The following is a 23,359-nucleotide window of genomic DNA, read 5'->3' as shown; positions in this document are numbered from 1 at the left end:
CTGGACCACTAACTCACTCACCAAAGAATGAGTTCTGCCCCAGCTCTGCGCCTCAATTTCCCCAACTGTGTATACCTCAGAGCTGGACTAAATAAGTAGTTTTCAGATTCCAAAATCATCATCACCAGCAACAACACAACTTCTTTTCTTCAAAGAAATATTGAGGAATACTTTAAAAAGATAAAAGAGAGTGGATCTGGTTGAAGTGGAGGGTAAGATGCCTGAAGCACCACTAACCCAGGTGATCTACTGCAGATGGTCTCAACCTGCTTTCACGATGGAAACTCCTAAGATTTCTACAACTTTAAAAGATTTTTAAGCATCGCTTTGCTTCCTCCTGGTTTACTTCTGATACTGTTTTCTGCAATCAGTAGTTGACAGGATAGAGTAGACTCAGCTTTTCAGTGTAGTTTTCGGCCGGTAATGACTTTGATGCCTGCCCACTTTGGAAGCTAACAAGCCTTTGAAACGGAAAGTCTTGTTTGCCGCAGCTCCACCCACAAGTCCTCTAGAGCTCAAGGAAAGTTACTAAAATGATAGAAAACTGGCTGCAAAGGAGCAGGAAAGGCCAACTGAGGCCCTGGCCTTGAGAGCTGCCAGCGCCTGGAGGAAGGGGCTCCGGCAGCCTGCCCAAGGCCGCACCACGGCGTGAGAGCGCCGCCCTCTCCAAAGCTCCCCTGCCGACCAGAAGCATCGGACGGGCCCCACTTACTGTGTGTCAACGGTCATAACTCCCTGCAAAACGTTTCTAGAGAGCCCGTGTTGCATCCTGGGAGGAACGCTGGGCGCAGCTGTTCTGGGTGGCTCTCCCTCCAGCCCCTCCTCAACCAGCCAGGCAGCCCTGAGCAAGGGCCACAGCCGATCAGAGGCCAGGCCTCCTCGCCCACAGGGCAGCAGTGATGACCCCTTCCTGAGCTAACCACCCAACACGGCTGAAAGAATCAAGAAAACTGGTGAAACAGCAGTTTGGGAATTGTGAAGTAATTTTTAAGGGGAGGGATTATAATTTATGCTGAGACACAAAGCTGCAGTGAGTCAATCAAGTCAATGCCCCAAATCCCAGAGGATAAAGCTCTGTCCTATGATCCACAATATTTTATGGGGTCACAGGGCAGGGGGAAGTCATGTCCGAATCGTAATCTCACCTTTGGAAAGGGCGCTCACGATTACCAGTGCAGGACACAGACCGGCCGGTGCCCACACATGTGCTAAACCACAGCAGCCTAAGTGATCTGCGGTCTAAAGTCAGTCCCAAGTCTCTCAAGCAGAAGGTCAGGGTTCTGCTGTGACAGCCCATGAGGTCTCAACTTGTACAAAAGGCACCCCAGTTCCTCCTTCTGTGCCCAGTATTCAGAGAAACCCCCCTGATGCTTTCAGGCCATTCCGAGAAGAGCCAGGACCTGTCCACAGCACCTCTCAGCCAAGCCCCAGTCCCCTCAGAGAGTTCAGAGCCCCCTCTACCATCCGAGGTAGGCGCCTGACTTCTGAGGAAGTGATTCTGACACACACAAAAGAGCCATTAAAGATGACAGGCGTCCAGAGGCACAGGCCAGCAGACGGTGCGGGCAGGCTCCACCGTAACCTGCTGTGCGGCCGTGAGAGAGTCCTCTGCCCTCTGGTCCTCGGTCTCCCCATCAGCACAACCAGGGGATCTGCGGAGATCTCTACAGTCCCCGTGACTCTCCGTCTCCTCTGACGTCCCTCTGTCCCCTCTGGTCCCCGTACTCACACTGTGGCCATGGCTGCACGTCTGTAGCACAGCGAACCCGAGGAGGTAAGTCCTGTATTCCCACCAGGCCAGCTGATCAGAGGGCACAGACCCTCGGAAGGCAGCAACTTGGTTTTTAGACTCTACTTAAAACCAAACAGGAAAAGGAAGCTGAACCAGAGGCAAAGGAGAAACAAACCCCAGTTGAGAACTGAAACCTAGGTAGAAAATAGAGAAACAGAGCTCGTGGTGCACAGACCCACCAGCGTGGGCTGCCTGAAAGCGCCAGGCTGCAGCCTCAAGCTCCAGCGCTTTCTGCAGGGCCGGGATGAGGTCGCAGGCGGCAGGGCGTGTGAAAGGTCAAGGCCCAGACTCCCCCACCGGTCAGGACGCCGAGGCCCAGCGCCGAGGGCTTCCTACAGGCCTTCAGGGAAAGGTGCCCTGGCCCATCCTCCAGAGAATAAAAGATGACATGATGAGGTTATAGCTGGTGGAGGCTTCAGTTTTACTCCAGTATAAATTCTACACTTCTGTTGGGGAGACGCTTCTCACTAATGGTGACGTTTCTGTCAGCAACTTAGGACCCGAAAGGAAAGTTTCTGAGGAATGATGGAAACCTGGCTTTGTCACCGGCTCATTAAGGGAAACTGGGCTTCTGTTTCCTGAGCTGTAAAATGGGGCTAATAATTCTTAGTTTGCTTGTCTCCACAGGGTCCTCATGAAGATAAGGTCCATTCCCAATCTTTCATTCAAAATTGACTGAGGACCCACAAAGTGTCGTGCACTGTGCCAGAAACTACTAGAGACAAAACATTGATGGGAACAGCAGTTACTTGTCCTTAAAGGGTTTTTGCGGTTTAGAAAGGAAGAGACTGACAGGTTAGCAAATTGATGTGTTAAGATGTTATTATTGATATAGTGGAAAACAGCTACACCGAGAACAGTACAAAAGAAAGATCACTTCTAACTAGAGAGCTGAAAGCACAGGCAGTGAGAGCTGAAGGCTGAAAGTGCATTTTCAAAGGATTTCAAAGATACGCATCTCCCTTTAAGTACAGCTTCAGGTTGCAAACCAAAAACTTTGACATATTGTGGTTTTCATTTTCTCTTAGTCCAAAATATTTTCTATTTTTCCCTGTGACTTCTTTTATCCATAGATTACTGAGAAATATTTTGTTTAATTTCCAAATATTTGGTGTTATCTTACCTCTGTTATTATTATTTATTTCTAATTTAATTCTACTGTGGTCAAAGAACATACTTAGTAGAATTTCTTCTTTTGTTTTTCTTGGTATGACTGCAGTCCTTTTAAATTTATTGAGACTTGTTTGATGGTCCATCAGGTAGTTGGTCTTGGTGAATGTACTACATGCACAAGAAAAGAAGGCGTGTTCTGAAATTGGGTGCAGTTTTCTAAAAATGTCAATTAAGTCAAGGTGGTTAAAAGTGTGGTTTGGGGGCTTCCCTGGTGGCACAGTGGTTAAGAATTCGCCTGCCAATGCAGGAGACACGGGTTCGAGCCCTGGTCCAGGAAGATCCCACATGCCGCAGAGCAACTAAGCCCATGTGCCACAACTACTGAGCCTGCGCTCTAGAGCCCACGAGCCACAACTTCTGAGCCCACGTGCCACAACTACCGAAGCCCATGCACTGCAACGAGAAGCCACCACAATGAGAAGCCTGTGCACAGCAATGAAGAGTAGCCCCTGCACGCTGCAACTAGAGAAAGCCTGCATGCAGCAACGAAGACCCAATGCAGCCATAAATGAATTAAAAAAAAAAAAAAAGTGTGGTTCAGATCTTCTTATGTCTTTATTGGTTTGTTGTCATTGTTGACTTATTTTTGTCTAATTGTTGTATCAATTGCTGAGAAAAAGGTGTTAAAATCTCCAAACATGATTGTGGATTTGTATTTCTGTCAATTTTTATTTCATGTATTTTGAAGCTCTTGTTAGGTACATATATTTTTAAGACTATTCTATCTTCCGGATGAACTGACCCTTTGATCAGTATGAAATGCCCCTCTTTATCGCTGGTAACACTCTTTGTCTTTAAGGTTACTTTATCTGATATTAATGTAGCCATTGGAACTTTCTTATGCTTACTATTTACCTAGTATATCTTCTTCCATCCTTATTGGTTTTCCACTGCTGCTATAACAAATTACCACAAACTTGTGGCTTATAACAACACAAATTTATTACCTTAGTTTTGTAAGATAATAGTAGGCCAGCCATCTGACATAGATCTCACGGCCTCACTGGGCTCAAATCAAGGTGTTAGAAGTGCTACAGTCTCTTCTGGAGGCTCTAAAGGAGAAGAATTTCCTGGCCTTTTTTTCAGATTCTAGAGGCTACCTGTACTCCTTGGCTCATGATATACATACACATTACGAAATAATCACCACAAGTAAGCTAATGAACATATCCATCCCTACCTTTTTTTTTTTAAAGATAGATTTTATTCATTTTATTTTATTTTATTTATTTATTTTGGCTGTGTTGGGTCTTTGCTGCTGTGCATGGGCTTCCTCTAGTTGCGGCGAGCGGGGCTACTCTTCATTGTGGTGTGCGGGCTTCTTATTGTGGTGGCTTGTCTTGTTGCAGAGCACGGGCTCTAGGTGCACGGGCTTCAGTAGTTGTGGCACACGGGCTCAGCAGTTGTGGCTCGCGGGCTCTAGAGCGCAGGCTCAGCAGTTGTGGTGCACGGGCTTAGTTGCTCTGCGGCATGTGGGATCTTCTTGCACCAGGGCTCGAACCTGTGTCCCCTGCATTGGTAGGCGGATTCTTAACCACTGCACCACCAGGGAAGCCCTATCTCTACCTTTTAATTGGAATATTTAGTCCATTTACATTTAATTTATTGATATGATTGGGTAGAGACCTACAATCATTTTGCTACTTTTCTGTTTATCTCATTTGTTTTTGGTTCCCCTGTTGCTCCTTTCCTGCATTCTTTTGGGTAAACTAAATACCCTTTAGAATTCCATTTCAATTTTTCTATTGACTTTTTAGCTATTCCTCTTTACGTTTTAGACGTCTTTCTAGGGATTAAAATATACATTCTTAACTTCGTACAGTACACTTAGAATTAATACTGTACACTTCATATAAAATGTAAGAACTTTATAACTGCATAAATCCACTCCCATCCTTAATGGTATAGTAGTCCTATGCATTATATATTCTCAATAGAATGTTGTATGTGTGTTTGTATTTTTTTTTTTTAAACTTTTTTACAGTTTTTTGATCAGGGGCCTGCATTTTTTTAAATTAATTAATTAATTTATTTATGGCTGTGTTGGGTCTTCGTTTCTGTGTGAGGGCTTTCTCTAGTCATGGCAAGCGGGGGCCACTCTTCATCGCGGTGCGCGGGCCTCTCACTATCGCGGCCTCTCATTGTGGAGCACAGGCTCCAGACGCGCAGGCTCAGTAATTGCGGCTCACGGACCCAGTTGCTCCGTGGCATGTGGGATCTTCCCAGACCAGGGCTCGAACCCGCATCCCCTGCATTGGCAGGCAGATTCTCAACCACTGCACCACCAGGGAAGCCCTGTATTTTTTAATTATGGAAAAAAGTCTTTTATATTTACCCATATATATTTATTCTTTCCAGTATTCTTCATCCCTTCCTAAACATCTCAGTTGCCTGGTATCCTTTTTCTTCAGCCTGAGGAACTGCCATTAGCATTTCTTGTACATCAGGTATGCTGGCAATAAATTCTCTTACTCTTCTTTTATCTGAAAAATATCTTTATTTTGCTTACATACTTAAAGGCACTTTTTTTTCTGAATAGAGAATTCTGAGATTTTTTTCTTTCCCTTTCAGCACCTTAAAAATGTTGTTCTGCTGTCTTCTGGCATCCATGGTATCTGATGAGAAGTCAGCCGTCATTCATATGATCCTCTCTATATAATTTTTCTTCCATTATGATACACTGCAGTTATGATACACTGCAGAATCTCGGCTATGCTGTCTTCCTTTAAAGGTATTGAGTTTGTCCTGGCAGTTAGGTAAATTATTGGCAGCTCCTTTCAGTGTTAACAAGCTTGGATTAATTCTTTCTTAAGTTCTACTTCCATTTTGAATTTAGCCATAGGGTATATGTCCCTTACTCAAGGGCACAGTCCTTACTCCTAAGGTGTAGCTGTTCTGGGGTCCCAACTGAATGCCTAGGTGCTCAGTGAGGTCTCTTCATTCATGCGGACAGGGATCTCCAGCATTTACACTGCATGACCTCTGGCATCATCATTCAGCTCTTAGCCCTACAGAAGGCAATCTGTGCTAGGTCTCATGGAGAGTGTCATTCTACTCATTCACAGCCAGCCCTTAGCCAACAACCCAAAGTGAATTCCCTACACAAAACTCAACATGGCTTCCTCTTCCCTATTTCCTTGCCCTGCAACATCCAGCTATTTCAGTAGCTTGGAATTCCAACAACTGACTCTTCCACTCACTAAGATCAACTTTTAGCTTGGGTTCCACCATTCTGTGCCAAGACCAGAAAGAGGCTCCAGGTAGAAAGCTAGAGCCACTGTGGGGCTTATCATGTGCATTTCTCCACTCAAAGATCAGAGTACTGTGCTGCCTGTTCAATGCCTGAAAACAGCAAGAATTTAATATTTTGTCTGAGCTTCACTATCCTTCATATATTTAGGAATTTTGTATATTTTGTTCAGTTTCACAGTTGTTTTTGTCAACATGACAAGTCTATTACAAATACTCTGTCATGGCCAGAAGCAGAGGTTGATTATGATTATTAAAGTACCAAAGGGTATTCTTTTTCATTTCCTGAGCATTTTCTAAAGATATTAGTTTGAGTGTAAATATCCTCACTGTGAGAAATGTGCCTTTCACTTTCATCCTTCATTTCCTCTGTCCTCCAAACATGTTACTACTGTTTTTTCTTGGTTTCAATAAGTAGGTAACAGGTAAGAGTGAATCTTTTGGGGGCATTTTAAAAAACTCTACCATCTGGCTTAATACAGCACTTGAGTAGGATTATGAGATGGAGCAAGAAATGTGGAAAGATTTATGAACAGGGTGTTATGAGACATGGATTCTAGCCCATGCTTTATTATTGGCATGCTGTATGTCCTTGGGCATTCACTTCCTCACTTTCGACCCTGGCTTTCTCATCTGTTCAATGAAAGGACTGGTTATATTAATAACTATGGGCTGCAGGTACAGCACCAATTCCTAAATCAACTGTGTCAGGGAAATAGAAAGTATTGGAAAAACAGGATAGGGGCTGTTGACACTTGAAGAGCAATTTAGTGAGAGAGTTAAGAAATGTCGTTTAAGGTAGCACCCTATAATGTGTTCCTATGAATTGAGCTCAGCACCTAGTATACTGTTTAGGATATAGTAGGTACAGGGTAGATGTTAATTGCATGAATGAATGTATGAATGAACAAATGAAAGAGAAGGGCACCAAATCTCACACAGGATATTAAATGCTAAAGCATTTGGCCCTTGATCATGCTCAATAAACAACAACTATATTGACTTGAAAGAGGTGTTTTCCATGTGGCTAGATCCCAAAAGGAAGCAGAATGGTTGAAAACGAATCAGGAAGCTATACTAAAAGACATCTTACTTAGGAGATCTAGTTAAGATCTAGTTGCTTGGGGAAGTCACCTTCTGTAGATTTTAGTTTCCTTTTCTCTAAACAGACTAACCATTCTTCTACTCTGCCTCAGTGGTATACTTGAGCATAAAAGGGTCTCTGACTAAGAAATACAGAAAAAAATTATGCTTGTGTAATATTGGCTTTACACGAGAATTTGTGTTAAAAAGAGGCAGAGTGTTCTGAGCAGAAGGTCCTTGTGTTCTAGGAGTAGAGAAAAAGAGGATAGAGAAATGGCTACACAGAATTAGTTAACATCATTGACATGTTATGAAAACCTACTAGCAAGGTTCATGACCAACTGTAGTCAAACGTGGATTTGTCCTTCAAGACCCAACTTACATATCGCCTCTTCAGTGAGGTGTCTAATGCCCTCCAGGCCCCCAGAGAAAATTATTCTTGCTGCTGTGTTTCTTCAGCATTTTATAGCATTATCAATTCAGTTGTCATAGATCATTGTCCTTTAGGTAAGGGCTACCATGTTTTATTCATCTTTTATAACCACCCGTACCCAGCACAATTCTTGGTACATACTGGGTGTTCAGAATGTTTGTTAAGCTATTCTGCTGCAGAGACCGGGACTCAAAAAGTACATGAATTATTAGTGGTACAGAGAGGGTACAGATACGGCCTTGTTTCTCAGATCTCAGCATCTGGAAAGGGAATGGTTGAGCCCTGTCCATAATACCACGGTCCTCGGCCCCAAGGAACTTCCATCCCAACTAAGCTCCTGGCCAAACTCATCTGCAGCGTAAATCAACATGGCTAGCCGAGGCAAGTGAACGTTCCAAGGAAACAATGATGAACTCACAGGGGAAAATGATAATATCTCTGAGAAGTGTAAGCACCATAAAGAAAAAAGACTTAAAAGAAAGGCAACTAATGAAGAAAACTGTGATATATAATAAGAAATATATATTTGGTCTTTGTCCCTGTTTCTGGCTCATAGCTCTCAAAACCCTTGGAATTTCCAAAGTGTAAGAGGAATGGAAGCATCCTTTGTTATAATACTTGGTCTTTTGTCTTCACTTCCTAAAATAGTTGGTAACAGTGAAACTGATGTCTTTTGTTATTGATAACAAGCCCCTTTCAACCACCCTTGAATTAATGTTAATGAGGTGACTTTTGGAAAGCCCCTAAGGATGAGGGCTGGTTGCCTGGAGAACCAACCATGTGATTAGAGGGTTGTAACTTTCAACCCACAGCCTTCACCTCAACTTCCAAGGAGGGCAGAGAGGCTGATAGAGTAAGTCCCCTACATACGAACCTTCAAGTTGTGAACTTTCAAAGATGCAAATGTGCATTCCATCAACGTCAGGCGTGAGTGACATTGCAGCTTGCCCTCCGTCTCCTATTGCTGACGATCCTTCAGCTCTACCATCTCCCACCTCCTCTCCCTCCTCCAGTCAGTAACTCTTCTTGCCTGTTCACTCAATGCCAGCTCCCGTATGCCAGCTGTTGTACTGGACTACTGTACTTTTCAAGGTACTATACTGTAAGATTAAACATGTTTTATTGTGTTTGTTTTTTATGTATTATTTGTGTGAAAAGTATTATAAACCTATTACAGTACAGTACTATATAGCCGATTATGTTAGTTGGGTGCCTAGACTAACTCTGTTGGACTTAAGAACAAATTGGACTTACGAACGTGCTCTCGGAATGGAACTCGTTTGTATGTAGGGGACTTACTGTATTGAGTTCAGTCACCAATGGCTAATGATTTGCTCAATCACACCTATTTAATGAAGCCTCCATAAAATCCCAAAAGGACAGGGTTTGGAGAGCTTCCAGGTTGGTGAAGAGAATGTATCCACAAGCTGGGAGGGTGGCACAACCTAAACATGAGAACAGAAGCCCCTGCGCTCAGGACCCTTCTGGACCCTGCCTTTTATATCCTTTTCTCCAGCTGTTCATTTGTATCCTTTAATATCCTTTGTAATAATCTGGTTTCCTGAGTTCCGTAAGCTCTTCTAGCAAATTAACTGAACCCCAGGAAGGGGGCGTGGGAGCCTCCAATTAATAGCCAGTTGGTCTGAAGCCCAGGTAATAACCTGGATTTGTGATTGGCATTTGAAGGAGGGGGAGGAACAGCCTTGTGGGACAGAGCCCTTAATCTGTGGGATCTGATGCTATCTCCAGGTAAACAGCATCAGAATTGAGTTAAACTTAGAACACCCAGCTGGTACTGCAGAATTGTTTGATGTGTGAAAACCCCACACATCTGGTGTCAGAAGTGAAGCAGTGTTGGTCTACAAATAATAAATGCTGCAGAGTGTGGCGAAAAGGGACCCCTCCTACACTGTTGATGGGAATGCAAATTGGTGCAGCCACTATGGAGAACAGAATGGAGGTCCTTAAAAGACTAAAAATAGAGTTACCATATGATCCAGCAATCCCACTCCCAGGCATTCATGCGGAGAAAACCGTAATTCGAAAAGATACATGCACCTTAATGTTCATAGTGGCACTATTTACAATAGCCAAGGCATGGAAGCAACCTAAGTGTCCATCGACAGATGAATGGATAAAGAAGATGTGGTATATATACACAATGGAAAATATACACTCAGCCATGAAAAAAATGAAATAAAGCCATTTGCAGCAACAAGGATGGACCTGGAGATTATCATACTACGTGAAGTAAGTCAGACAAAGACAAATACCATATGATATCACTTATATGTGGAATCTAAAATATGACACAAATGAACTTATTCACGACACAGAAACAGACTCACAGACACAGAAAATAAACTTATGGTTACCAAAGGGGAAAGGGAGTAAGGGATAAATTAGGAGTTTGGGATTAGCAGATATAAACTACTGTACATAGATAAACAACAAGGTCCTACTATATAGCACAGGGAACTACATTCAATATCTTGTAATAAATTACAATGGAAAAGAATCTGAAAAAGAAAAAAAAAACCCCAAAACTGAATCACTTTGCTTTACACCAGAAACTAACACAACATTGTAAATCAACTATACTTCAATAAAACTAAAACATAAAAAATAATAAAGTAGGAAGTGAAGCAGTGTTGTAGTAGAGCAGTGTAACAGTAAATGAAACACACAGGAGTTTCTCCTTTAGAAAACCTATACCATGGGAAACGGAATTCGAAAATTTAATAAGCATAATAAAAGTCATTGGAGATATAAGGGAAGATATAATAATGACATGGGAATAAGCAGTGAGAAAGAAGAACCAAGCAATATTTTTTTTTTCAAGCAATATTTTAGTATAAAAATATAATTGTTGAAATAAAGAACTCAATGGATAGCCTCAGCAGCAGAACTGAGAGAGATGAAAAACACAAAATCAGGTCAAAGAACTGACCTAGACACATCAGGAAGGGAAAAAGAGGAGGACAGGAGAAAAGTACCAGTTTCTGTGAAAAAGCCATCTGAGAAGGAAAGAAAAACAAAGAGATGAAATATTTGCAGAAATAATGGCAGAATTTTTCAGAATTCAAGAAAGATGTAAGACCTCAGACTGAAAAGGCTCACAGGGTGACAAACAGAACTGATAAGTAAAAAATGTAAGTGCGCATGTGCACACACACGGATTATAATAATATTCAAAAACATCAGACAATGAGGACTTCCCTGCTGGTGCAGTGGTTAAGAATCCACCTGCCAATGCAGGGGACACGGGTTCAATCCCTGGTCCGTGAAGATCCCACATGCTGCGGAGCAACTAAGCCCATGCACCACAACTACTGAGCCTGTGCTCTAGAGCCTGCGAGCCGCAACTACTGAGCCCACGTGCCACAACTACTGAAGCCCACGCACCTAGAGCCCATGCTCTGCAACAAGACAAGCCACCGCAATGAGAAGCCCGCGCACTGCGACAAAGAGTAGCTCCCGCTCGCTGCAACTAGAGAAAGCCTGCGGGCAGCAACGAAGACCCAATGCAGCCAAAGAGAAATAAATATAACAAAATTAAGTAAAAAAAATCAGACAGAGAGAAAATTCTAAAAAGTTTTCCAAGTAAAATGAGATGACCAATAAAAGAACGAAAATCAGACCAGACTTCTATATCCTAGCTGCAGTAAGACAACAGGATATTATCTTCAGAATACTGGATGAAAAACTTTGATACTCACATTTCATACCTAGCTAAACCATTATTTAAATGTGGGGGGGGGGCGGAAATGTACTTTCAGGTATATAAGATCTTAGAAAGTTTACCAGGTACAGACCTTATTTTGAAGAACTTTTACTGGATATATTCCGGCACAAAAGAAAATTTACGAAGGAAGAAATAACAAGATATAAAAAATGGGAGCATATAATTCAATACTATTCAGCCATAAAAAGGAGGTACGTACTGGCACACGCTACAGCACGGATTAACCTTGAAATCATTATGCGAAGTGAAAGAAGCCAGACATGAAAGGCCACATATTGTATGATTCCATTTACATGCGATATCCAGAATTCACAGAGATAAATTCACAGAGACAGAACACAGATTGGTGCCATCATGGGGGGTGGGGCGGGGGTCATTTGTGCCTGGATCTTCATTGATAAAGGTGACTGAGTGACGACAATGCCGTTCAAAGAAAAGTTTCACGTTACTCACAGTTCCCCTTGAAACAAGAGGTTTGGGACTGCGAAAGCACCCGTGCTGGTCAGGCGGCGGGAAGGAGCACGGGGAAGACAAAGGCCACAGCCCTCTTGGAGCTTCCGTGGGAAGAGCAGAGCAGGGTAAACAGATTAGGATTGGCTGGTCTGAATAATTCCAGCAGGCTGCGGGGCACAGGGGCTGTCCCTGGCTGTCTGGTACCTGGCCCAGGGTTGATTTAGGGCAGGGGAAATACTGGCTTGGTGTGTGAGTTAGATAAAGGAGGTGGCTGAGGGTATGGACTCCAGACTGGTTGGTCTGTATATGAAAGGTGGACTCACCAACAAATTTACTGTCTAGAGGAATTAGCCAGCCCTGGGAGGCGCAGTCTCTCCCCAGCCAGCAAGGCCCCCCAAAGATGTGAAGACATCAAAAAAAAAACACATTAAAAATATAATTAACATGGAGGGGAGGGGAGGGGAGGGAGGTATGGGAAGAGATTACTTAATGAGTATGGAGTTTCCTTTTGAAGTGATAAAAAGGTTTTGAAACTAAATAGTAGTGAGGGTTGCACAGCATTGTGAATGTACTAAATATCACTGAATTGCAGACTGCAGAATGATTAAAATGGTTTTTTAAAATGGTTAGAAAAATTGGGGGGGGGGCAAAAATCTAGTGAAGCTTCTTATAGCCTGAGGTTTAATTATGTTTGAATAAGCAATGATAATCAGTAACCATTTTTTAAGAAAGTGTATCTATAATTTTGAACAAAAATTCCAGATACACCAACTTGCGTGTGTGTGTGTGTTGGGGGGTGGGGGAGTATCGCCTATGAGGAACAGAGGGAGGTCAGAGAACATTAAAGACTGAGGGAAGTGCAGACACTGACAAGCCTTAAAACAATAATGATAATGAAAGAGGAGCAAGCATGGGTCACAGCAAGTTAGGAGCAGCAACCAGGAGAATAAAAACAGAATTTATAGCTTTCAATTCAATTTAAGAAAATTCAATATACATAATACACTAGAAGGCAGGGCGGGAGGAAAAAAACAAGGAGAAAAAGCATTAAAAATAGAAATATAGAATAAGACAGCAGAAATGAGTGTATTACTCTGGTCACCCAATTTTTCTGCTTATGTACCTTCTAGAAATATTTAGAAAATTATATATCCTGCTGCATATTTTTAAGGCAACATGTATAATTTTTCACAGGAAGTGTAGATGGTTGCGAAGGATTTAATATTTAGAAACATCATATATGGTATATGTGCACTAAATACGTTAAATTTATAAATGCAATTTAAGATGTAAGCTTAAGTTCTTTCAATTTATGAAAAAGGTCTCCCATAAAACTTAACTGGTAGAACTTGTTTGCTCTATCAAACCATTCGGCCAAATCAGTTTTACTTTCCATCAGAAGAAGTTTGACTAACTTTTTAAAAAAATTAGTTAATTAATTATTATTTTTTGGCTGAGTTGGGTCTTTGTTGCTGTGCGCGGGCTTCCTCTAGTGGCGGCGAGCGGGGGCTACTCTTCATTGCAGTGCCTGGGCTTCTATTGCGGTGACTTCTCTTGTTGCGGAGCACAGGCTCTAGGCATGCGGGCTTCACTAGTTGTGGCGCGCGGGCTCAGTAGCTGTGGCGCGCATGCTGAGTAGTTGTGGCACACGGGCTTAGATGCTCCGCAGCATGTGAGATCTTCCCGGACTGGGGCTCGAACCCGTGTCCCCTGCATTGGCAGGCGGATTCTCAACCACTGCGCCACCAGGGAAGCCCTTGACTAACTTTTTTTAAAAAAAATAAATAAATTTATTTATTTATTTTTTGGCTGCGTCAGGTCTTTGTTGCTGCACGCAGGCTTTCTCTAGTTGCAGCGAGTGGGGGCTACTCTTTGTTGCGGTGCGCGGGTTTCTCATTGCAGTGGCTTCTCTTGTTGCGGAGCATGAGCTCTAGGTGTGCGGGCTTCAGTAGTTGTGGCACGCAGGCTCAGTAGTTGTGGCTCGTGGGCTCTAGAGTGCAGACTCAGTAGTTGTGGCCCACAAGCTTAGTTGCTCTGCGGCATGTGGGATCTTTCCGGACCAGGGCTCGAACCTGTGTCTCTTGCATTGGCAGGCGGATTCTCAACCACTGCGCCACCAGGGAAGTCCTGTCCTTGACTAACTTTTGAACTCTAACATGCTTATACACATCACAGTGAGAGAATTCTTAATTTTAGAACAGAGAGCTACACATATAAGGCGTGGCACTTTGCATGAGTTGGCAGCCTAGATGAAATAAGAGCTGCCCTCTTCGGTATTTTCTTTTTTTTTTTAAAGTTACATTTTTTTTGGCTGCATGGGGTCTTCATTGCTGCACACGGGTTTCTCTAGTTGTGGTGAGCGGGGGCTACTCTTCATTGCGGTGCGCGGGCTTCTCATCGCGGTGGCTTCTCTTGCTGTGGAGCACGGGCTCTAGGCACGTGGGCTTCAGTAGTTGCAGCACGTGGGCTCAAGTAGTTGCGGCACGCGGGCCTTAAAGCGCATAGGCTCCAGTAGTTGTGACTCGCAGGCTTCAGTAGTTGTGGCTCATAGGCTCTAGAGCACAGGCTCAGTAGCTGTGGCGCACGGGCCCAGTTGCTCCGCGGCATGTGGAATCTTCCTGGACCAGGGCTCAAACCCGTGTCCCCTGCATTGGCAGGCAGATTCTTAACCACTGTGCCACCAGGGAAGCCTGGTATTTTCTATAGATGCTTTCTTTGCTCTGCTCTCAGGAGACTCTCCTTCAGGGCCAATGCATTCTCAAATTACTCCTCTGCTTGGTCTACTGAAGGTTATTATATCCTGAGGCAATGAATCTTCATAAGATTTGGAAAGGGCAGGCGATACGCCTCTCTTCCACACGGTGAGAAAAGAGGAATCATGAGAGGTGATGTGAGGAAGGGGAGCCAGCATACCACAGGCACACAGAACTGGGAACTCAGGAAACTGATTCCCTTCAAGCTACCTTTGCCAGTGTAGCCCCAGGAAGTTTTAACACACCCCCAGGAATGAATGTGCCCCAGTTTGAAGATGGCTGTGCTAATGTAATAGTCATGACCTACCATAAACGGGTTAAAATCACTGGTCAACAGATGGGGATTTGTTGGATTTCATAAAAAATAAGAACCAGAGTTATGGAGTCAACACAAGACAGTTAAAACAAAAGGATACTTCAAGATTGAAAATAAATAAATGGAAAAGTTATAAGGCAAATATAAAGAGAACATCATTAGCAATTTTAATATCAGACAAATACAATTTAAGGAGAAAAACATGATTAAGGATCCAGAGGAATATTAAATACAAAAAAAATAATCATGAGCACATATGTATGTAATATAGCTTCAACTATGTAAAGTAACCAAAAAATTATGAGGAGAAATAGTTAAATAAACCATCCCAGTGAAATTTTAGAAACATATGATTTATTAGATCTTTCTTAAAACAGAGAGATACAAAGTAAACAAAGTGGGAGGCATTAGCTCTCCACTCAGCTATTCCTTGCTTTAAAGTTATATTTGTTTAAAGTTAGAAAACTCAAACTATAGAAAGATATGGCAAGTAAATTAAGGCCCCTCTCCTCTCCTCTGGTCCTCTCTCCCCAAAGAGAACCATTGTTCATGCTGGGGAAAATGTTTGTATGGAATAAGGGGTCACAATTTTCATTTATCACGGTCCAGCGCTGCTGCCATTACACCTGCGTCAGGTGTAATGCGGGGATGGACTAAAATGAGCCCTGCTTTGTAGAGGGAGTCGTGCAACTTAGCATCTCAAAAAGGGATCTCAGGCATCTCAGGCTAAGGGAGAGACGCCCACCACGAAGGACCACACATCATACAATTCCGTTTATATGAAACGCCCAGAATAGGCAAATCCATAGAGACAGAAGTAGACTGGTGGTCGCCGGGGGAAGAGACTGGGGGAAATGGGGAAGGACTGCTAATGGGTACAGAGTTTCCTTGTGGGGTGACGATAATGTTCCAAAATTCACTGTGGTAACAGTGGCAAAACTGAATATACTAAAACCCCTGAACAGTACACTTGAAGTGGATGAATTTTATGGTATGTAAATTATGTCTGAACAAAGCTATGATTAAAAACTAACCCCAAATGCAGCGAATATAATGCTTCCAAATGGGTTATGAATTAGTGGGACTTTGAGATTGTTGAAGAAAACCATTCTGGCTCACATCAGAAAAAATACCCAGTAGAAAGGACCTCACGTAGGGTGACAACTCTCAAGTTATTTCAGCCTTCTAGAATATAGAGAAAATAAAATGAATCAAGGGGATTTCTGACTAAACAGGCCTCCCCAGAATCCAGCAGTTGCGGAATATGTGCTCTTTGGCTTCAAGGCAATGCCTATGAACTTGAATTATGCTCAGGCTTCAAGGGAAGCCCACGAACCTAACCCAAGAACAATTCATATCTCAAGCTATATGTTGAGTATTTTAATGTTTCCAAGCCTTCTGCCTCCTTTCAGTGATTTCCAATGGTTTTAATGATCATCTGAAGATAGAAGGACACATTAGCTAGTTTTGGTTAACTATAAATCAAATAAATCCAAAGGAACACAATAATGAGAAACCACTTTTCATCATCCAAACAACTGGAGCTTTTTGTTTGTTTGTTCCTCAGAACTTTTGGTTTGGCTTGGTTGTGATTTTATTTCATTTCAATGAATTTAACACCCATATGGATCTGAGTAACCACCACCGCAATCAGAGGATACAGTTCCATCACCCCCTAAACCTCCTCCACTGTCCCTTAGTGGTCACACGTTCCCCCACCCCCGCCCCCCGGCCTTGCTCTCACTGATCTGTTCTCTAGCTCTATAGTTTTCTTTCATAGAATGGTATACTAATGGAATTCTATGGTATGTAACCTTTTAAGACGCTTCCTTCACTCAGCATAATGCCTCTGAGGTTCATCCAAGTTACTGTATTTATTAAGTAATTTGGTTCTTTTTTCTTGTTTTGCAGAGTAGTACTCCATTATACGGATATACCACGAATTGTTTACCCAGTAAGCCGAAGCACATTTGAGTTGTTTACAGTTTTTGGCTGTTATAAATACAGCCACTGTAAACAGTCTCTCTCTCTCTCTCTCACACACACACACACACAGGTTTTTATGTGAATGTAAGTTTTCATTTCTATAAGGTAAACATCCAGGATCGAGATTACTGGGTTATATGTTTAACTTTATAAGAAACTGCCAAACTGTTTTCCAGAGTAGCTGTACCATTTCTGTTCCTACCAGAGATGTAGGAGAGCTGCATCCCCACCAGCATTTGGCATTGTCAATATTTTCTTTATTTCGGCCATTCTAGTAAGTGCGTTGTAGTATCTCATTGTAATTTTAATTTGCATTTCTCTAATGACTAATGATGCTGTGTATCTTTTCATGTGCTTGTTTGCCATCTGTATATCGTCTTTGGTGAAATGTCTATTCAAGTCTTTTGCCCATTTAAAAAAAATCAGGCTGTTTTATTACTGCTAAGCTTTGAGAGTTCTCTATACATTCCGAAGACAAGTCCTTTGGGATGAGCAATTATTTTTTCCAAGTCTGTCTCTTGCCTTGTCAAAATTATTTTAATTTGATTAAGTCCAATTCATCTCTCTTTTTTTTCTTTTATGGATGGTTGCTTTTGCTGTCATGTCTCAAACCCTTTCCCTAACCCTAGGTCATGAAGGTTGTCTCAAGATTTCTTCCAGAATTTTTATAGTTTTGTATTTTACATTTAGATTTAGCATCCGTCTTGAGGTAACTTTTGTATAATGTGTGGGGATTGGATCAAAGTTCATTTTTTGGCAGATTAATATCTAATTGTTCCAACTCCATATTTTGAAAAGACAATGCTTTCTCCATTGAATTGCCTTTGCACCTTTGTCAAACATCAACTGACAAATCTGTATGGACCTATTTCCGGATTTTCCACCCAAGGGTCCAACATGTCTCTAAGTCATCTTGAAAAATCACAAGGCAAGCTTGTTGGTATCTCACACATGTCTCAACATCAGAACTCAGAACCTGAATCAGGAACAGTGATTAGGTACTTGATTCATTTATCTTGTGCTACAGGCTGTGGAGTATGTAACCCATGCCCTCTCCAGGCTGGACCACACATGGAATATTGAGATCAGTTTTTGATATTGCAATATTAAAGGTACTGCCCACCTGGAAACATTCTGAGAGGGTGACTAAGATAGTGAGGCAAACAGAAATCATAACACATGAGGACTAGCTGAGAAAACTGGGGCTGCCTAGCCTGGAGAGATGAAAGGAAAATGTGAACACTAGCTCTGGACCTATTAAGTGGAGCTCACCGGAAAGACGCAGTACTTCTTTTATGAGATCTTTAGGGAGATGATTAGGACCAGTGGCTAAACCAGGCACTGTGCTATGTGTTGGGAGCCCAGAGACGGACAAGATATGCTTCCTGCTTTCAGAGGGGGAAGCCACAGGAAAAACTGTTTTGGTTTGACATGGGCCATCCAATCAATTTTAAGTGTAACGGACATCTGCTTTATAGGAGACTGGATTGAGTGACTTGTTTGCCTCTGATTTTGCATGGTTGCAAAAGGTGCCCCAACAACTCTATTCTGAACAAATGACTTGTTTCCGTCTTTGGGTTTAATGGCCTCAGGAAGAGGCTCAGGTCATGTGAAAGAGATCTGCCCAAGGTCTCAAAACAGTGGTTGCAGAACTGAATTTGTAAACCAAGCCTCCTGATGCTTAGTCCAGGACTCCTTTTTACTGTTTGTCAAAATTATTAATCAACACTGTATTTGCTGAAGACTCAGTAACCCGATGCCTCCTCTTGTATATAGCGTCTCCTGGGTTTTTCTGACCCTTTGCATTTTCAGTCTTGCAGGCTCACTGTCTCAGAGGCCTTTTAAAGAGAAAGGAATCCTACATTTGAAATTTCAACACTTTTTTTTCAATGACAAGATGGGGGAAAAAAATATCAAATCAGACAGGGCTCTTCTGAAGATTTTAGTTCTGCTATGAGCTGCTTCTGGGTGACCTACTACTCTAATTAGGCTGGAAGTAGACCTGGCTTTCATGAGATTCAGGCTATGGCTGGAGGAAAAAGTTGTCAAGACTACTTAACATCATCAGTGCCCACAGTGGCCTCAGAGCATTCCGGGAATTCACTGATTCATTCCATAATTCATTCCACCGATTAACCATAAACACAGACACACAAGGAGAACAAACATCACTGAATGATTCAGTATTAACTAATATACCCAGGACAGGACAAAGCAGAAAAATAGCTAACGCTTCAGTTTATTGCTAGCGCCTTCCTTCCCCAAGCTCCCCAAGCAAGGGCGCAGGACAGGAGGAAGTCAGCACAGGGCTGAGGCTGACAGTCCCACCTCTTCCTTTCTAATGTGTGCTCAGTTACAAAAGGGAAGAAATAACCCCAGTCCTTTCTAGCGGACAGAGTTCTGGTGAGGATCAAAGGAGATGACGGATAGGAAAAGTGAAAAGCACTGTACTCAAGGGAGAGATTTATTCATTTAACAAGCATGTGCCGGGCACCTATTAAATGGCATGCACCATGTGAAATTTCACGGATATAAAGTAAAATAAAATATATCCCTGCAGACCAGACAGTCAGATATAACATACTGTTGCAAGCACAATGATGGGAAAGTACAGGGTGATGGGAGAGCTCAGGAGGGGTCCATTCCCAGGCTGGGCAGTTAGAAATGACGACTGTGAAGATATGGCATGAACATGAACAGGGTATTAAGGCAGCAGAAGACGGTACTAGATTTTAGAAAATACCTCACTCTCTTTATTTTATATGATGCGTGAGATAATCTGCAAAGTGGGCCATGATTTTACTATTACCCTTACTGTACCATAAAGCAGTGGCTTCCAACCAGGGAGGTTACTGGCACCTGGCAGGTAAGAGCAGGGATGCTGTAGACACCTTATTAATACAATGCACAGGGCAGCCTCCCCGACAAAGGGTTACCTGGCCCCAGATGTCGACTGTGCCAATGTTGAGCAGGCCTGCTGTAAAGGAGACAGGCCTGCAGAGGAGAAGCAACTCATCCGAAAGGCCACAGCAAGCTAGTGGAAGGGCTGGAACCTGAACGCCGGTCTCCCGTGACCGAGCACCTCAGACAGGTGTCCCAGGTCACAGCCTGTACAGGTCTACACCTGGGCAGCAGAGGAAACGAGCGTGAAGGACAAGGGGCTGGGGCAGGAGCTTGACTGATGCTGGAGGACAAACCTGAGTCCTAGTATCAGAGCAGCACAGACTTGGAGCAGTGAGAGAGGAAGGAGAGAGAAGGGGAGAAAGAAAAAGCAGAGGAAGAAGCAGGCAGCTGGCAGGCTATTTCCGACTCTTCCCTTTAGCATCCCTATGGTGGTCTGCACTTAAAGCAGTGGGTCTCACACGCTCACAGCAGCCTCATCAGCCAGGTGGGAGAGGTGAAGATAAAAATATACTCACATTCTTGGAAGCCCAGAAGGGCGAAATGCGGTACCCAGGCTCCCTGAGCTTTGCAGAGAGAGGCAGGACTCGACGGTCAGCACCCTCTGGGGCAGTCGACAGGCGCTGCACCCCAGCCCTGCGCCAGCCATGAGTTTCCCGGCCCCCCTGCGGCCCACGGGGGTGGGACAGGTGTCCCTGAAAGGGCTCCCTGAGACGGCAAGCACGCACGCCTGCTGGCGAACCGAGGCCCCGAGCAGGCAGGCGCTGCAGGCCCGGCTGCTCCCCGTTTCGAGATCAGGTGTCTAAGTTCAGGGAACCTCCTGGCTTCTCTGGGTGTCACTGCCTGTCCGCACGGTGAGAACCACGAGGTCACCTTTGAGAGCCCTCCCTGCTCTGAAAACGAAGTCCGTGCTGTTTTAAAGTTCTCTATTCCTGAAGCCAATGATACTGCTTTTAAGTGTGGCCAACAAAAACTGTTATGGGGGAGGTAGCTGGTATAGCTTAGTGTCTTAGCCTGCACCGACAGGAAATATAATTACTTGGTTAATGAATTAATTTTCAAAAAAATGAATCCTTAAAAGAAATCTTTGCCCAAATATCCTGGCTGCTGCTTCAGGCGGCTTTGCTGACGACGGTTTAGCTCCTCCTCGCGCTAACATCTCTCCTGTGACTGACGCCCTGACTGGGCCTCACGGCCTCGCGGACACACAGGGCAGGTGCGATGGGACGAGCTGGGAGTGGGGAGTCGGGAGACAAGCTACACCTGCTCTGGGTCTCAGGGAAACGAGTTACCTGTCAGGGCCATAATCTCATCTTTAAAATGAGGGACGGGACTGGGAGGCCACCCGCGCACAGCCAGCACTGACTGTCTCAAACTATTTTAAGTCTCAACTGGTCCGAGTCTGCTTCTTCATTACCATGCTGCTTGTGAAGATTAAATACAACAGTGAATGGGGAAGATTCTTGAAAAGTAGAACATTTCACTTGTCAGAGAAGCTTGTCAGAGGGGTGTGGAGCTTAGCACTCCGCTTAATTAATACACGAAAGGCCATGCACGTGGATGCCAGTTTACGCATGCAAGGGGTCTTTAGCAGCAGTTCTCAACTAAGGAAGTGCAGCTCACCCGGTGTGTCAGGAAAAGTTCTACAGAAAATTGCATTGCAAGTTATTACTATGAAGTATCAACGTTTGCAAGAATTACCTTTTTCCCCATCACCAAGATGAATCAAAGTTACCCCTATAACATCATTCTTGCTACTTTACATTACAATATGATCTTTTTAGCAGAGAGGTGGAATCACATTCCATACAACCCTGGGTGGGCAACCTCTAAGAGACTACCACCCATCTGACAGTCACTTCCTGGTTTGGGGGACTGTCTTCAACTTCTGCTGAATTCCACTCCAGTTTCATCAGTCTAGATCTAGCTAATAACAGAGTTCGTGATTTAAAAATTTAAAAAGACCCTATCAGGCTGGCCTGAAATCTATGAACTAATGTATCTGTTTTTTGACGCATGCCACTAAAATCTGTGCAGGATAACAATAGGCACATAAGTCCACGGAACTCTGCCTCTTCCGGATGCCCACTCACCCAACGCTTCAGTAGAAACTCCTCAAAGTCACTGCCTTGAAGTCATCTATTCGACAGTGACTAGATAGGTCCAGCTGCTCCGTCTGTCAGGCCCTAAAGGAGATCACAATCTCCAGCCCTTCACAAAGCATCTGAGGTCTAAAATTTTAGTAATAGTCAACCTCTATTTTCCACCAATACCAGTCTCTCTTTCAACCTTGAGTTCACAGCCAGGAAACGGTTGCCTAAGGTCCTGCCCAAACTGATTCAGAACAGACCTACCTGAGAACCCAGCAAGGGAATATGGAGGGCAGACACGCTCTGCTCCATCCACCTGTGTCTACTGCAGCACTGTGTCCTCTGGGAAACCACCACCAAGCCGAGCCATCGGGCAGGGACAGTGTTTTAGTCACCTCTGCAGCCCCAGGCCCTGACACAGGACTGGATTCGGGCTGTTGTATAAATGGAGGATTACTGGATGGAGGAAGGCTGACTTGGGAAGTACAGTACATTAGAGTGAAATGGCCTGACCTTGGCACCAGAAGACCTAGACAAGCCCAAGCTCTGTCCTTTAGTAGCAGCGGGACCCCAGGCAAATCTCTTTACCTCTCTACCCTTGGCCTATTTCATCACCTGTAAGATGAGGTGACTGGTCCTTATTCTGTCCAGGACTGATGAGGAAACAGCAGACCTGGAAGTCATGGTTATTCTATAAAGCAAGTACAAAAGTGATCAGTTGTTTTTATTTTAAAAAAACCTCTCCTAGCCTGGCCTTTGGGATAGTGACTGCCAACCAGAACTTTTCCTGGGTGCTCCGTGCTCTGCAAACATGATGGATGCCAGGTTAATCCCACGTGCTAGTATGTTCCCATGTTCCCTAAGATCTTAAACTTAGGAGATGCTCATTTTGGCGCACAGAGGAAAGAGCCCTGGCCCAGGAGGCACGTGACTGGGGCAGCTGGTCCTGGGTTTCCCGTCAGGTCTCCTGTCAGTCCCCCATCAGCCTTGGCCAAGTGAGTCCCCTCTCTGGGCCTCAGTGTCCCTACGAGAAGAGAGACGCTCAGATCCTCTCAAAGCTTCCTCCTGCCGGCTCCTGCCTCTCAGGGGCCTCCTTCGGTTCACAGCCCTTCCCCCACCCAGAGTTCACAGGCGGCTCTAACTCCATCGACCCCAGGCAGGAGGCTCACCAGCCTAGGACGGTATCAACACACTGGCTGGAATTAGCTACTCTTTCATCGCCTCTATGCCGAGCTTTTCCTCTAATAGTTTCTACTTTAATTAATGCTACCACAATTTATTTGGCAGGCAATCTGGAATTTCTTTCCTATTCCTCATCCAATTATTTGCCAAGAACTGGCAACCCAGATTAAACCTCAGCAGTTCTCACCTGGACTAACTCAGCT

General features: G+C 43.8%; 1 protein-coding gene across 5 annotated transcripts in view; it reads right to left on the bottom strand.

Annotated features, from left to right (window-relative positions):
- EVL (Enah/Vasp-like) overlaps nucleotides 1-23,359 on the bottom strand; it is a 159,766-nt gene that overhangs the window by 74,105 nt on the left and 62,302 nt on the right. Inside the window, exon 1 of one of the 5 annotated variants that reach the window (XM_057543678.1) lies at nucleotides 1,730-1,755. The exons of the other annotated variants lie outside the window; for them this stretch is intronic. Within the exon in view, the coding sequence (XP_057399661.1) occupies nucleotides 1,730-1,740 (11 nt within the window). The 5' untranslated portion in view covers nucleotides 1,741-1,755. Of the gene's footprint in view, nucleotides 1-1,729; nucleotides 1,756-23,359 lie in introns of those variants that run through there. 5 annotated transcript variants of the gene reach the window in all.

Source organism: Balaenoptera acutorostrata, chromosome 3 (assembly GCF_949987535.1).
Source record: "Balaenoptera acutorostrata chromosome 3, mBalAcu1.1, whole genome shotgun sequence".
Classification (NCBI taxonomy): Eukaryota; Metazoa; Chordata; class Mammalia; order Artiodactyla; family Balaenopteridae; genus Balaenoptera; species Balaenoptera acutorostrata.
The sequence above is the reverse complement of the archived record's forward strand: the minus strand, read 5'-3'. Positions and strand labels throughout refer to the sequence as shown.